This window comes from Lates calcarifer, linkage group LG4 (genome assembly GCF_001640805.2).
Source record: "Lates calcarifer isolate ASB-BC8 linkage group LG4, TLL_Latcal_v3, whole genome shotgun sequence".
NCBI lineage: Eukaryota > Metazoa > Chordata > Actinopteri > Centropomidae > Lates > Lates calcarifer.
In genome coordinates this window covers 4737641-4755031 of record NC_066836.1, presented here as the reverse complement: position 1 = coordinate 4755031, position 17391 = coordinate 4737641, and the positions used below count along the sequence as shown (strand labels likewise).

Sequence of the window (17391 nt, the reverse complement as noted above, 5' to 3'; positions counted from 1 at the left end):
GTGTTCGGATGCACATTGCTCGATATTTGTTTTTGTGGCTTTTACAGGTTTATTGGATTCAACTTGTGTGACAAAGCTGTTTCTGTCTTGCTTTAATCATTTAGGGGAAAGTTCCCTTTGGATGACCTGTAAAATCAGCCTTTACAAAAAAATTCCATAATGATCACTGCAATTAATCCCACTCTTGGAGCCAATTTATTAAAATCCACGCTGAACTGATTGACCTGACACCCAGTTCTCCACCGGGGGCCAAACTAAGACAAGAGATTTCTCTTTGTTCCTGTTTATTCATTCATGAACAGCCGCAAAACAAGGACATGCTCTCTGCAAGATTTGTCCTTGTTTGTGCCTTTTCATGAATGAATAAATAGATCAAGGAAATTCCATTTCTCTGTTTTTCCGGGTGCAGATGGGGACTTGTTCTTGTAATGATAGTGGAGCCTGGGCCTTGACTGCTGTGTTTGAGTGCTGTCAGGAGACACGGCCGTTACTTAATGCAGGGAGGCAGTCTGGGCACCTCCGGGGGCAAAGAGGCTGCAGCGGCAGGGTCTGCTCCCACCAGAGTCAAGAAGCTGTAATCCCTGTCGCTGAGAGCCAAACGGAGAATTTCTTCAGGTCAATGTAGCACAGGTTGGAGGATAGCGGTTGGTAAAACACTGGGATATTATTGACTTACCCACCCAGCGGTGTGTGTGTTTGTGTATCAGTGTGGGAGAGTTATTTCCAGGGGTGCATTGGATTATCCTCAGTGTGTCTGTGTTTGTGTGTGAGAAGGAGGTAAAGTGTGTGAGCCAGTGTGTGTGTAATGCACCTGTGTCAAGTGGTATTGACAATTTTTTTTATGGGTTGTTTTTTTTCCCTGTGGGTGCCACGTGGGTTAGGATCAGCTGGCAACGGAAGAGAATACAGAGCACATTGACTCATGCACTGTAATTGTGAAGCATGTGAAGTGAACTTGAGTATGTCCATGTTATGTATACTGTGCATCTTCTACTTTAACTTAAAGGATAAGACAGATGTTTTTTAATCCTTTTAAGATTATCAACAAATCCCTAAAGACACTAAAACCAACAACGAGTTTAATCGTCTGAAAAGTGCTGCTCTAGCCGTGCTCAATGCAGTGAAGGAATATGTCACCCAAGTGTATTTCTATGTTTTTAAATGGTGTTGGACAGCAGTGCATATACTTGTTTGCTTGTAATGGATGTGCTGATGAAAATAAAAAGATCTAGCCTTATCCTTTAAGTGCAACAGTAAGTAAAGGATTTGAATACTTCTTCCATTACTGCTCATTTTTGAGTGACAGCTCACCTGGCGCTCTCCTGATGCTGTTAGCTTCGCCCTACTGGCAAACCATGTAGACAAAATCATGTCTTATGAATAATGTGCATGCATTATGTGATCCAAATCTAAAAAGGCCTGCTCATAATGTCCTTGGATTAAACTAAACCCATTACACCCCACTACATTAGAGAGTGGAGATAATTCATGAGGTTGAAGTATCAATGCAAAGGTTTTCTGAAAGTTGCTGTTGTAGTGTCAGTGTGTGGTGGAGGTTCGTACCATTGGGACAGGAAGGTGCTCCTGTCCGGCTTTGAAATCAGCTCTGTTGCACAGGGCGGCCACGCGAGACAGAGCAGACCAAGTAGCAGAGCTCTTGTCAAAACCCAAACCTGAGAGAATAGCAGAGGAAGCTGTGTTAGACTTTTTTTTTTTTTTAAGTAGGCCTCATGCAGTATTTATGCTACTGACTTAACTCTTGGTTCACAGAGTAGCACTGGATATTGTAGCTAAATAACAGAATCGGGGTCAGTTAAGTTGAGCAATCACTTTTTCCTTGACAAAAGTGATATTTCAATTCCCAAGTCTGAAAAATGGCATTCATATTTAACTAGAGTGTCTAAAAAAATAAAAGCTGTTCAGAAATTTCTCGTATCAAAATTTTATCCTTCCCCACCCAATCGAACTGAAAATGACCTTTACTCCACTGCTGGCGCCTGCATTCATTTTTCATTTTAACCCAGACTCTCTAGAGTGGTCACTGTCCCTGTTATTGTGAAAACAGAATATGATGGTGTCATGCAACATACAGTGCACAGTGGCAAACTGTGGCTGGAGTTGTTGAATTTGACAAATTGAGGTGCGAAAGGCTCAAAAAGCTGCAACAGCTGCAAAAATACAGTAGCCTGTCCTCCTGAAAAATGAATACACTGTGTTTTTCTTTAGCATTTGCACTGTTTCAGCTGTGTGGCCTTTGTCAGCACTGCTGGCTGTCCATTTATGATTGCACAATTGTCTGACTCAATACTCATTGGTATGCATAGAGCACCTGTTTTTTTTCTTCCAAACCTTTTGGTTATTGCTAAAAGCTTCTTTGAATTTTGGCTTGATTTGTTGCCGTCTGGTAGGAGACAGGAATCCGATTGGTTCCACAGCAGCAGTCTTGCTGAGGAACTCTGGGAAAAGACACGTTCTTAGCTGAGGGTTGTGCCGCCCACTGCATACCGCTGCTCACTTAATTCAAGCAGTAGCACAAACACCGATGTTGGTTGGCGGCATGAACATTGGACAGATGAATTTCAGCAGGTGGTCACACTCCCCCTCTGCATTCCCACACACTCTACCTCTCCTCTATATCTCTCAGTCTCTCCATCCTTCCTCCAAGCTTTCCTCTTCCACCCTTTCCCTCCTCCCTTTTTTTCCATCCCTCCCTCTCTCTATCTGTCTTACCAGTCTGGTCCTCAGTGGTGTCTGCCTCATGGATCTGGTTGTCGAACCACATGTGGGCCACGGTCATGCGGTTCTGGGTCAGCGTGCCCGTCTTGTCAGAGCAGATGGTGGAGGTGGAGCCGAGAGTCTCTACGGCCTCCAGGTTCTTCACCAGACAATTCTTCTTGGCCATTCTCTTGGCAGTGAGAGTCAGACACACCTGGGAGGACGGCGGGAGGCGAGAACGGGGGAGAGAAAGAGTTGGTGGGGAAAGGGAGGAGGATGAGGAGAGGATGGATGATTGTTAGTCAACGAGGGGAGAGAGCATGTGTACGCACTGGTGCGTTCAAGTGTTTGTGCATGTGAAACCATGCGTGGTCCAGGTGCCTTACAGTGAATGTGTGTGTATATGTGTGTATTTGGTTGGCTGGTTAACAGCAGGTGCACAGGGACGTTAAAATACAAAACATAGATACATTCCATATGTTGTATGAGACACATCAACATACATTAATTCAAGCTGACCACATTACTCACATAGCTACAAATGCAGAACACACAAACATTTCCACACACGACTCATGGTGTGTTTTAAGTGAAAAGCAACTAAAGAAACCACTCACTGGAAGTTAATTTATTTTCTGTGACCAGTGAAATGTCGACTGATGGCATTTCGAATGCCAGCTGGCATCCACCTCAGCTCACACTTTGTTTATTGTTGCAGAAAAAGTTAGATGTACTTCAGCATTTGGGCAACTTCAACATCCAGTAATAAATTACCTGTTTTTGCTGTGTTCTGTAGCATCATTAGAGCTACAGCTAATGTTCACTGAGGTTGAGTTAGTATACACAGGTGTAACTAATAACATGCTGATGATGATGGCTTAATTCCATTCAGGTGTGCCAGTAAGCCATGACAGTAAGCCAGCAGGCAAAATATCAGGGTTGAGGAGCTGGCACACACAGAGCTACACTAATCAATATTTTCAACAATAGATCAAATGCTGTAATGTGAAAGCAGCTGCTCAAGCCAAACCTATGAAGAGCCAACATCCATCTCTGCAGTTCCCCACAGTTCTACAGAGCTTTTAAGCCTCTTTTAGTTCAATGTTTTGGTTTTCAGGCCCACAAATCAGTCTCATTACCCCCCTTTCCAGCAGCCTCAGGCAGCTGTTTTCAAGGCCATTAACCTACTATTTGCCCAGCTCCAAACAACAGACAGACAAAGTTAGCAAAAAGCTGGCGGGAAAGTCAAATATCTCATAGCTAAAGAGGCAGATATTCCCCTGAGGAGTTGGTTGAGAGCAACAAACAGCTAAACATTGGACATGTGGACATTTTCCATACCTTTAAAATGGCCTTTATCCCAAAAATGGCCAAAAGAATCAATCAGTGCAACTTTAAATAGAGTGCAACCATTAATAATGTTATTAGTCACACCTCTGTGTGTCTGTCTGACTACCTGCAGAACAATCAAAACCTTACCAACAGTTTATAGTCCACCCACCAATCCTCTCCATCTTAACACGACTCATTACTATGGCTAATGTTTGTTTATTCTGAAAAATTTCACTGTCAAAGTAAAATTATAATGAAAGCAAATTATGAAAATAGAAATAATTAAAATTACCATTTGCAACACAAACACTATTTAACCTTTTTGTTTTGTTTGTGTAGAGCTGTCAATTTATGACCTTTCCTCACGGCTTTGTTCACTTTTTGTTCCCAGACGCATATTATGACCTGTCCTTGCAACAAGGGGAACTTGTTTATTGTAAACTGAACTGCACATTGTTTTTCTCACAGCAAAAACAAGAAGAGGGTGTACAGGGACATAAAATTCCATTAAAAACTGATCTGCTCCCTTAAGAAAAAAACACCAAGATTTTTTTGGTGAAAATCAGTTCAAACTTCAAATGATGAGCCTGAACTCTTAAAAAAGAGGAAAAACACCCACACACATTACTCACAGTGACAGTAGCCAGCAGTCCCTCGGGCACGTTTGCCACAATGATGCCGATGAGGAAGATGACAGCCTCGAGCCATGTGTAGCCCAGGATGAGCGATAGGACGAAAAAGCTCACGCCCAGGAAGACAGCCACGCCCGTGATGATGTGGATGAAGTGCTCGATCTCGATGTTGATGGGTGTACGGCGGACCTCCAGCTCAGACGCCAGGGTGGCGATGCGACCCATCACTGTTCGGTCACCGGTGGCTATCACAATGCCGCGGGCCGTACCTGAGAGGAAGAGGTTCACTCACTGTTAGGCTCTCTCAAAAACATCAGTTCAACTTAACGCATATTACAATGTTTTCAGAACCCATCATCCTATCCTCAAAATGACATTTTCTCAGCAAAAGGGTGAATACTCAGATGATTAATCACCTCAATACTTTTTTTGTCAGGAAGGCAATTGAGTAGATGACAGTTTTTTCATAAAAGTCAAAGCAAGCTCTTCAAACGTGAAATCATGGGAGTACAAACCAGAAGATTAAAGGTTTGACTCTCGACAGCCTGATCCGATGCCTTCACTGCTGTGATGAAATGTGTGTGTTTCTCAGAGTGGTATATAAAGAGACAAATCACTGTTAAAATAGTGTGGAAGACACTGTAGGGGTTGAGTGCTGTATTTTGTTAACAGGAAGGAGGGTTGATGGGGAGGTGATGGCTGGATGAAGAGCAGTGATGGATGGAGATGAATCACAGGTGTTGGCCAGTGATTGATGGTCAGGTGGACTGAGCAGATGCTGGACTGAGTGAGCGAGGACAGAATTTGAATCTATTACTTCTATTTTCTCAGTCAAAATAATTTCCAATGAAAACAAGATGTGGCATAACAAGGACACTGTTTCTGGAAAAAATATATTTCTATTGATTTTCCTAAAATATCATTTCTATTCTTGTGAACAACACAAACATAATTCAATTTACCTCAAGCAGAGATCACAGGAACATTCATCTCACAACCTGGACACACAAACCCAAAACTATCTGCATGGCTCACTAACAGAGGTGAGAGAATAAGGTCAAGTTTTTCCTTTGTAACTTGGGTTAAGTGATCCTTTAAACCAACCTACACATATAGAGCAAAATTGCGTAACAGACTATGAGACAGCAGACTAAACATAGCTTTCTATCACATAGTTTTCATGACTTATTCTGATGTTCAGCTTTTGAAAACAGACACTTATAAAATGATATAAAACATGTTTTTTTTAGATATAGGATGCGACTAAATCTCTATCCTCTGCTTTTAAGTCAACACGGATAAGAAGTCCTTTAAGTGTTCAGAAAAAATAGAAATGTTAATGTGTACAGTTTCGTGACAAACTCCATCTGTTGATGAAGATTATCTGATATGATCAAATGCTCCCAAAAAGCTACAAAACTGACCTTGTGGTGGGATTTTAATAATTTCCAGTCTAGTCTAGAGTGACCTCTGAACCTCAATTAAATCCCTCATTGACAAATGATTGGATTTACAGGCTGGATCCTTCACATATTAAAATTACTATCAGACCTAAAACTTCTTTTTTCCTCAGACTGACAGCATTGTGCTGTCAGAGTTCAACTGTTCACTTTATATACAACCACCATTAGAATCCAGATGAAGAGATCAATGAAGCTGCAGATTCCACTAAAAGTCCCGTTGAAATTCTCACTACATCACTATTTGATTGACTGATGGCAGCTGAGATACAAACTAAAACTCCCAACGGTTGAATGTCAAATGGAAGCCCTCATTAATAATCTCTGAGCATTCAAAATTCAATAACTACACACTGTACTGTGGGATGAAGGGATGGAACATCTGATGAATTGTGCACTGGAACACACTAATGGTTGGGTGGTAAAGCAAAACGGTGTTGATCTCCAGATGGCTTAAAAAAAAGAGGACATTTAGAGGCAATAAGAGACAATCTTGGCCAGATGTGGCCTACTGACCCTCGACACAGTTGGTAGAAAAGAAACAGATGTTGCGGGTCTCTAGAGGATTGTCGTGCGTGAACTCTGGGGAGCGAGTCTGGGGCTCTGATTCTCCCGTCAGAGAGGAGTTGTCCACCTTCACAGGGAGAAGGAGAAAGGAGGAGAGAACAGTGTTATCCAGAGACTGGGGCTGAGGGACAGAAACAGGAGACAGTGTGGAGGTGAGACTGACAGGGTGGAAATGAAAGAAGCAGCACTTATCAGAAACAAGTGCAGTGATGTAACACTCTTGTCATGTTCTGGCATTGGTGATTTTTTTAACACATTCCCCAAAGGTGAAGAAATGTATGCCACCAATCGCAACAGTCTTATTACACTGCTCCAATACAATAATCAAACTCAAAAATAAACAGTGGTCAAGCTAAAAGTGAATGCACAACCAACAACAGTAAATATATGGACAGAGAGCTCAGAGGTTAATGTGTAACAAATTTAACTTGACAATATGGGAAGAATTCAGTTTGAACACTTCAACTTAAGTTTTCCATTAAACCCCCAAATCAAAATCAACAAGCTACAGTCATGCTGGGTGAACATGATGTCCTGGAGGCAGACCCTACCCATGATGCAAAAACTGAAACATTCCTGGGGTTATATAAACACAGTCATAAAACATTATGGGATATGCCAGTCCTCACAACTGATCCATGATGTACTCTGTGTAATGTGTTTACATTTGACTAATATTTTGCTTGTAGCTATAAAAAACTCTGAAAAGAAGGTGTTATGAGGTCGATCTTCCAAAAAGAGCAATGGTTTGATATAATTAATTTACTGTAGTAAAAGAAATTGAAAACTTGGGAAAAGTGGACAATTTACAATAATCAAGACTCCAAAAAGTAACCTGATTGTTTAAATATTGAACAACTGCAAATGAGAAAGAATTACCCAATGACATGTTTTGATCCATCCAACACTTGAAGTATCTAGACTAATATTCAATATGTTGCCATGAAATTTGGTACAAATATTCAAGGTTATCTGACTTTTCATCTAGCACCATGAGCAGGTTAAAGTTTTGAATTATTCAGTGAAATATCTCCACATGTAAGAGATGAATTGGCAGAAAATCATGTTCCCCATAAATCCCAATGACTTTGGTGATCTGAAGTGCCACTGGCAGACATTTATGGTTTTCAGCATAATGTCTTGACAGCCTTTGGATGAATCACCATGAAATTTGCTACAAACATTCATGTTCCCCTCAGGATGATTTCTAATAACTTGGTGATCCCCTGACTTTTCATCAAGCCAAGTTTTCAATTAATACTTTGGTTTATGGCCAAATACCTGCAAAACTGATGGAAATCCCATCAGCCTCAGCTGTACTTTGTTTTACTGATAATTAGAAAATTCTAATTTAAGTTGATAAACAACAATTGAAGAAAGAAAGAAAAAGAAAAGAGTAAATTAGGAGGACCAAAGTCAGCTGAACTACTGTAATCCCACTGAGACCTCCAGGCTCCCCAGGGCTGAGCCCGGCACCCCTCCCCTACCTTGCATCCGCTGGAGGAGATCACTCGAAGGTCAGCTGGGATGCGGTCTCCCCCTTTGATCTCCACCAGATCTCCCTGCACCACAAGCTCAGCATTGATCTGCATCTTCTCCCCCTCCCGGATCACCATCGCTTGCTGGCATGGAGAAAAAGGAAGCGAGAGATGAGAAGGGAGAGGGAGTGTGGGGAAGAGTGAGAGAGTTTGGGAACACAGAGAGGATTTAGTCAGAGGAAGAGAGATGAAAAAAAGAGGAGCCAGAGGGTGTAGAGGTATGTGAAAGGCAGAGATCGGGAGGGGAAACGGGAGAAGAGAGAGAAAAGACAGGTAGGGAAAAGGAGGCATAAGCAGGGAGTGAAAAGAGGCTAAATAGATTAAAGAATTAGGCAATCGAAATGCTAGAGGTGGATAACACATGGGGAGTTTTTATGCAAACACACTCACAATCCGAAGTTGGCTCAAACATTTATTCTTCCTTTGTGCAAGCTTATTAGGTTTCCACTCAAGTGAGTGTGTAAGCCCTACTTGAGGGATGGCTTATTGATTCAGAGAGCTCTGCGACTACACCAAACACAGAATGCATCAACTTACCTGTGGCACCATTTTCTTGAAGGAGTCCATGATTCGGGAGCTCTTGGCCTCTTGGAAGTAGGAGAAACAGCCGGTGATGATCACCACGGCTGCCAGCACCACACCAAGATACAGCTGAAATGAGGGTAAAGCCAAGCCACAGGGGAAAACAGTGTCATTATCGACTTAGTTTGGTTCATGTAAGGCATGATTAAGCATAGGAAATGGGGATTTACAAGCTTCAAACTGGTTTTAAAACAGCAAAACCTTAAATGCAGAGTGCAAGAGAAGAGTTAAGAGCAAAAAAAACTGTGGAAGCTTCAGTCTTACTGAGAGATTTAGAAGGAAAAGCCAACCTAGAGCTGAATTCTTGTGTACTATTCCTGTCATCTTGGACAGTTCATTCAATGTTAGTCCAAGTGAACATCTGTCTCCCAAACCCAGAAAACCCAAGAACTCTTTGATCTGTGAGGCCACCAAGAGACACTTTCTGAACTGCAGCCTGACTTTGTAGGCTCATGGTTATGTGAAAGCAAGGAGTATCTATTCTGGTGTGTTTTTATTTTATTTTGGTGATGGGTTTAGCTCTCAGTGATGCAAACAAGACAGTGAGGCACTGGATGAGAGCATGGTGCACTGTATGTCCTGTACTCCTGGAAAACAAAATTCCTAAATCCTGAACACTTTGCTTTTTTGGAAGGTGTTGCTTTCATTTGACAGCAACAGCAGCGTGCTGTGCTATTTTACACTTGAATTACTTTTTTTACGATAGAAGTGCAAAATCCTCTGAACCAGGAAATACATTTGTATCCTCCGAAAATCACTTGTCAGTGTTTACAATGTTTGCCTCCATTTCGGTGTTGTGTTTCCAGCTACCTGTTTTGTCTCCACATGGGTTTTGTAGATTTAAATCTCAGCTCTTTTGCCTCTCCTCGCTTCGGGAGACAGTTGTTCTTGTTCACCAGCTGTACAGAATTATAGGAGCAACATCTGTCCAGGCAGGTGACACATTTGAATCTACTAAAGTCTAAAGGATTGCAAGAGTAAGTGCTTCACTTCCAGATTGCACAACATGATTTGGTGGCAGTAAATTGTGTAATTTTAGCTGTTTGGAGATGCTCAAACATTTTCTCAAACCAAAGAAGATAAAATCTTTCAGCTCAATAAACACATCAAAATAATAAAAATTAAGTTAAATTTGAGCAACAACGATATGTACAGTCCCGTTAGGGTGGATTTTCATCTTAAATAACTGCTTGTACATTATGCAAAGGCTCAAAGTGCCAAAGCTGCAGGCAGTCAGAGCTTTGAAGCAGTTCAGCAGAGCATCCAGCTGTACATACTCAGTACAGAATGCAGAGATTAAATCAAGGGGAGATTAACGTTGTCACGTGTGTACATGTGTGTGTGTCTATCTAATGTATGTTACTGTATATTATGCAAGGGTTTAATGCTGTCTGTGGTTTGGAGAGCACTGAATGATGATTGCATAATGACTCAGCTCCATAAAGTGCAGTATGGATGACTGCTTGGCTCCATTTGCTCAGCAGTTGGCCTGAGTATTTATCTGTGCAAATGCCAAGACCGATGCCAGTGTCAGCGGTTGTTTTTACGTCACACCTTCTAAGGTGGGGGAGGGGTGGTGGGTGGGTGGGTGCCAGGTGCGGTGTTTACTTGTAATACTATACTTATGAGGACAAAATCCTTATTTTGATCCCACAAAGTTTTCCTCCTTTTTCTTTTGCCTTTTCATTTTAGAATCTATTTCCCTTTAATTTTTCCTTTTTTCCTTTGGCACTGTGTTGGTCTGTGTGACCTCACTGTGTTGCCACTTGGCTCAGACTTTTGGAAAAAAGATTTAGACCTCAAGAGGCCATCCTGGTTAAGTAAAGGTCGTACAAATCTGCCTACAAGAAAAAAAAAAGTTAAAGTCAAAGTACTTGATTTAGGTTAGGGCGTGCGCAGGTTTTGTAAATGTGTCTGTAAAATGTGTGTATATTTGTATATGTAGTAATTAGATGTTACCGTCTTTTGATTCTTAGTGGAATAATGATATATATATATATATTATTGACAGATGGTATGATCATAATTTTCATATTCTGTTGTCCAAATGATTGATTCCACACACATTTTAATTAAAAACAAATGAACTGTTTAGATATGTTACCTGGAAGATCTGTCTGTCGTTCTTACACAGCCGATGTTAATATTGCACAGGCTGCATTATAGACCATGACGGAGAGGCAAGTTAAACTCTCCTCTATGTATCAATTGTAATCAAGAAATTGGTACATATGAACACAAGTGGACAGACAGAAATATAACCATGAAGCAAATCCATCCGGAAATGTTCGGGCTACTACATTGAGAGAAACTGACCAGCACTCTACATGACTTGACTGTGGCTGACTTCAGTAACTTTAAAATGCAACTTGATTCAGAACCTCAATAAAAAAGATGTGGGGAAAAAGGATTTGTTTTACACACGTGATGTTTTGTTTTATCACATGCAACACAGGAAAATTGTATGTATGATTTTTACACAACAACACAACAACAAAACTGTAATGCAATGTTGACCCCAAACGAAGGTAAGGACAATCCCAAAATCGACAAATTCTTTACCCTCTGAGAGATGATTTAGAGTTAAGATTAGACATAGTATATGGTTTAAGTAAAGGTGAATCCCTTATCTTGATGGATGGATATACACAGAAGATGCAGACATGTGAAACTGTACTGTGTGTGTTTGTGTCTATATACATGTCTTCTGTACCGGTGTGCATCTCCTCCTGTGTGTGATTAATATGTAAGCTGCGTGCCTGTACATGCACATGCTTTGTTTTACAAGCAGTTTCTCACATTGTCATTGGGCGGCTCATCCTCCATGGCCACCTGGATGCTGAACGCCAGGAAGCAGAGGATGGCACCGATCCAGAGCAGGATAGAGAAGCCGCCGAACAGCTGACGGCAGAACTTGACCCACTCCGGGGTGGTGGGGGGAGGAGTCAGGGCGTTTGGACCATCCCTGGCCAGAATCTCCACAGCTCTGGCGTTGGTCAGGCCCTGGGGGAGAGCAATTTTTAGGAATGAATGTCTTTCTGTCTGCGCTGGTAATCTTATTACAACACAACGGCCCCATTTTCACTGTGGCTTAAAAAGCAATTTTACTGCTACAGTTGCAGAACATCAAGTATTCCTGCCTGGCCTATTTAACACCACATGTATAATAAACTGGGCGACTCTTCACATCTAAAGGTGCTGGCTGTTGGATGTAACTTTATTGAACATTTTTTGCCTCACACATTTAATAGTGTCATGGTCTAAATTACTGAAAATGTATGCATATACCTGAAATACTAAGGTGTTTGACATTTTTACAGCTTGTGTAATTTCATGAGCACTCCTGCTTCTATTTTTCTTAATGCTATAATCAGTTTCACTACACCTGCAATATCAGAGTTAAGGTAAGGAGCAAATGTGGCCACAGTATAAAGACTTGTGTGATGCAGTCACATCTGTCTGTGTGTAGGAGTAGGTGTGTCAAAGTGTGTATGTTTGCGTTTGTGTGTGATTGAGGGATTAAAGATGAAGAAGGCTCAAGGTGAACTGGATGTTGCTTTCCAGTCCAGGCGAGCAGAGATTACATCTCTATAGGGGATATTCCAGCTACTCTTTGTTGTGTGTTTGTGTGAAAGTGTGCATGTATAAATGAGAGTGTTCATCTGTATGTGTGTGTGTGTGTGTTCTCACCCGTGCAAGGTCCACTCCATAGCATTTCCCCAAATCATCCAGAGATACTTTGTGGTCATCCTGCAGGGATTAAACGTTCCTTTTTTATTAGTGCTTCAGTGGATTGGACGCAGTAAACAGAATCAGAGTCATTTTAACTGGTTAGTAAAATTAAAGGAAATTTGTCTTTAACACATCATGAATGAGTAGATTTACATACCATTCTACAGAAAGACATTCACAGCATTATTATGTGAACTGGAACAGTATGGATGTAGCTATAAAGGGAAGTGTAATAAGTGACCACAGGATGTAGCACTGATGCATTAGACCCTCCCATCTTACAGCAAAAATACTTTATTCTCTCCATCTGACATGGATTGGAGGGCTTTAAATATATGATTTATTCCTCATGACAGATCAAAGAGTGATGTCCACTCCCCCTGAATTTCCAAGAAGTTCTGAAATATACAGTGGGTGAGCAAACTATGTTTTCTCCAGTAGTAAAAATGTGACCCAATAAAACAGAAGATAATCCATCCTCAAGCACTTTAAACACTGTTCAAAAGATCTTGTTGATGTATGTTATGGGGGGGGTTGTTATTGGGTGGTGTATCTTTTTTCTTTTTATTCCTGTATATAACTAGCTGAGATACTGTTTTTTATTTTAAAATGGGAGTATGGTGCTAAAACAATGTAAATTTCATCCATCAGCTGTCAAGATAGTGTCAGTGCCACAGAATAAAGTGCTACTTCATTCATTCAATGATAAGACAGGAAAAAATCTGCCAGTTTCTTCACCTAAGTGGTGGACAACAATGAATTGTAGCTCCAAGTGAGTTGGCCATAACCAATGACATGCCCCAGTGTTCACCTAACAGTTTGCTAGTTAAGCTTTATTCATATGCCCCTACACCCAGTATCGATCAGCCATAGTCTGGTGGTGGTTTAAAGGATTTCTGGGGGAAAAAAATGTAGGAAATCACTGACCGAGGAAGCAGTTTGTGAGGAAGACTGATGACTAAATCACAAAACTAGTCCTAAATATTGACAGTGTCCAAGGAATTCTTCTCTTTAATCAGTCACAGGCCAACTTGATAATTGACAAGAGCTGCTTTATCAGAGATAGCGCAAGCAGCAAAACTTACCCCAGTTTTCATGGGCATCGCTTGACTGCGTTTTGACAGCACCTCAAAGAGCTACAGCTCTGCACAAGACAAAAACTCTGCACTACACTGCTGGTGGCCCACAAATTATTCAGCATCTCTCTGAGTACAAAGAAGAGCAGCCAGAGGGTGGTAGAACAGATAGGAGAGGACAGGCAAGCTTAGAACTCATCTACAACTGACTACACTAAGCAGGTTGGATTGCCATTTTGTTTACGGGCCACTGTTTTCATTTATAGCCTTGTTAAATAACCTGGTGTCTTTGGCGTAACACTATTTGGGGATCGTTTGGGAGCAGCAGCGATGGAATCAATCACTGTGCAGGGTGAGTGAGTGTTGGAGCAGTGACAGTTTGTTTTTCTTACCAAGGCCACTTCCTTCTTCAGCTCATCCAAGTCCCTGTCCTTCCTCTTCCTCTTCCCTCCATTCTCGGCACCGCACTGGAGGAAAAAGAGAGATTGCCATACATCAGGCCCGTAGGCTATCATCCCAAAATCCCCAAGAAAAAAAAAGTGGGAAAAGTCACATGTTTGTAGCCCCGTTGTGCCTAGTCATTTACATTCATGGCCATGTATTACAAGCGTCAGTTTGAGCACAATGGACTTTGTGTAGGCTGGTTCATTTCAATCTCCTGGCACTATTGGCAAACTATTCACTGAATACAGAGGAGAAAATATTTTTTCTCATAATATGAGTTCCTCCTTTGTGCAAGCGAGAGAGTGTGTGTCATGAACAGTTGGAAGAATGGTGCATCATGGAAATCATCTGCTGCTGTCAGTCTCTTCTTAGCAGCACGTGTGCATGTCAGTGAAGGAGGGATATACAGGCAGAATGAGAGGAGAGCGTGAGCGAGTGACACAGTGAAAAAGTAATCAAAAAGAGCCAAAGAGGGGAGCACAGAGCCGGTGGAGTGCCTGAAATGTGTCTGGCATAGCAATTTCCCCCCACTGTGTGTGAGGAAGATTACCAGCCTGTCCTCCCATAAAGGTAAATGGAATCGGCCTGATGGAGGGAATAAAAAACAAAATTACGTAATTACACAAATAAACAACACGCCGGGAACAAAACTTATTGAGGAAAAAAGCCATCATCCTGAGACGTTACTGTCTTTGGGAAAAAAAAGCTGCATTCTGACGCTCAGAGACATCAGGCCCTGCGGATACATTTAGAAAACTCAGTAGTTTTCCATGATGCATGTCCACGCCATATGCTGTAACTGTACATAAGCTACAGCAGGAACACAGAAACTGAGTCATGTTCGTTCACTCAGCCACTCACTCAAGACAGGAAGCAAGGGATTTAGTATATTAAAACACATTGTAAATACACGTTACGTTGTTTTAAAAAATGAAGTGAACTTACCCCTCTGCCCATGCTGGACGTCCAGACGTCGGCAGGTTATAATGTGAAGGACAGTGCTCAGGGGGCCCTACCACAGCTGAGACCTCCCGCCCCCACGTGTTTGAAGACGCTGGTGTCTTTTTTTGGTCCTGGCACCCCCACATCAAGCATCCCACCACCACCACCACCCTTGCTCCTTCCTGTCAGGGTAACCTGAGCCACACAAACCCCCCCAAAAAAATCCCTCCCCACTACTCTACTCCTATCCCAGGGCTTCTCTGCACCCAGGAACCACCACCAATACCACCACACATGCATACTCACACACAGAGGGGGTTTCTGTGTGTGTACCTGCACCTGCTCAGTATGTCCCCACAACCCCCCCACACAACACACACATGGTCCTTTAGAGAACAACAGCCCATCAATCACTGCTGTCACCACAACAAATGTAACTTTTGCACTCTACGTAACATACGCTATTTATAACAAACATGATAATGACGCACCGATACTGGCCCTCTGTTTGGATTCTGAGCACAGACTGAATCCACAGGTCTGTTCTGAAAATAAAGCCTGTGATAAACTGTTTAATAATTCATTAACTGATCCTCAAAGATGAACTGTTAACATCATTTTAATGTTTTTCTTCCCCTTGAATTCAAAGTGATTCATAGCCAGTGCAACGATGCAATGAGCTTAAAGTCCAACATATTTAGAACATAAGGCAGGTCATCACCACTGCGCCCACACAACAGATGCAGCGAATGATCCTGTGTCAGATAAGTACCAAATGTCTTCTCACCAGTTGCCAGTTACTTTTAGAGTAGATTTTACGCTTGGGCTCTTCCCACATTGCAGTGCCTCTAATTCTGTATAGGCTGTATACTTCAGTGTAGGTATGAGCCCCTGTAGTGTGCTCCCTTTCAGGGTTTTTTTTCCACAAGAATATGCTTGCTTGTTTGGTTGTGCTTACCACAGAGCAGTATCTATGTTCCCCAATTCAATATTCTGTTAATACTCATTAACCCTCCTATTGTATTCAAGTCAAACTTGATATTTTATAAATACTAACCAGTTTTTTTTTTGTATTGGAACAACGCTTCAAAACGCAGATATAACCACAACAACCCTAACCCATTTGAGTTAGTTCCCTCAAGTGTAGGTCTTTTATATTGAGAACCATAAGGCAGAGCTGGGGAACAAAAAAACAAAAACAAAAAACAAACAAACCCTCTGATGAATTCCCACAACAGTCCATGTCATATGAAGCAAATACAGAGCTGGGGAACATCTTTTTCAGGTTCTCATTATGTGCTATAGCATATCAGTATATAGCAGTGACTCCCTAAACACCACAGTTTGGCATAATAAAAAAAGAGAGAGATAATAAAGCTTATCATTTAAGTGTCTTTGCAGACGTAAATGTAGAAATTCAAATTTTAGTTATAGTAATCAGTACTAATCAAACAAACAAATCAAACCTCAATGTATCAAGAGGCAACAGATATAATTTCGAAAGAAGAAATAACACAAAACTTAACAAAAATTGAGACAAATTTATAACTGTAAGCAATGAAACACACCATTACCCAATTCAATACGCTCAGGGGTTTTGCCTGATGGTTGTGGTTGTGTAACTGACATCAAGTAAGTCAATTTACTTGATGTCAGTTACACAAGTAAAGCATGACTTTACTTGTCCTACTACTTCGATATATTTTCACAGGTTACAGATTTTTTTTGATGGTTTTATTACAACATTTGTAATACTACTGATTGGCGCTTATTGAGGAGAAAAGACACTACAGACGACAACAGACTTTGCTAACACTTTCTCTCTTTAGCACCAGGAGAGATAAACTGGAGCTTTCGGACAAAAAATAACTTTTTACCTAGTCATAATTACAACTGATATGAAGGCTAGTTACTAGTGGTACAGTGGTGATTGAGGTGTCTCTGTTATGACATGAATCCAACATTATTCCAGTAGGAATTTGTCTTAGTCTTACCAAGCGAAAAAGACTGGAAGCGGGGGGAAACCACACCCCTAACAGGATTATCAGGCATCCATGTTTCCAGATTGCGTATCGTTTTTTCAACCCAGTTTAGATGAAACCACGCCCACTTCCGTAAAACAAAAACCACAACGAAACGACGGAAGCCTCGATGGCTGCGTTCTCATGGAAACCGCGCTAACACGGTTCCGCAAAGTACAACAGCTATAGTAGCTTCGAAAAAAGCGACACAGAGCACTGATTTTGATAAATTAACTGTTTATCATACTACAAATGAGACAAGAATTAGCTACCAAAATTCAAAATATGCCTCTGCCAAACCATATACACTACATATACTACTCCAACAGCATTGCTAAATTGCCAAATGT

The 17391-nt window shown here is 41.4% G+C and overlaps 1 protein-coding gene across 1 annotated transcript in view; it reads right to left on the bottom strand.

Annotated features, from left to right (window-relative positions):
- Positions 1-15162, bottom strand: part of atp1a2a (ATPase Na+/K+ transporting subunit alpha 2a) — a 32914-nt gene extending 17752 nt beyond the window's left edge. The window contains exons 1-10 of the mRNA XM_018678167.2: positions 15024-15162; positions 14027-14101; positions 12517-12576; positions 11626-11829; positions 8782-8895; positions 8194-8328; positions 6656-6773; positions 4680-4948; positions 2731-2929; positions 1564-1673 (exon numbers count right to left, since the gene is read on the bottom strand). Of these exons, the coding sequence (XP_018533683.1) occupies positions 1564-1673; positions 2731-2929; positions 4680-4948; positions 6656-6773; positions 8194-8328; positions 8782-8895; positions 11626-11829; positions 12517-12576; positions 14027-14101; positions 15024-15035 (1296 nt within the window). The 5' untranslated portion in view covers positions 15036-15162. The remainder of the gene's footprint in view (positions 1-1563; positions 1674-2730; positions 2930-4679; positions 4949-6655; positions 6774-8193; positions 8329-8781; positions 8896-11625; positions 11830-12516; positions 12577-14026; positions 14102-15023) is intronic.
- Between the last annotated feature and the right edge of the window lie 2229 nt (positions 15163-17391).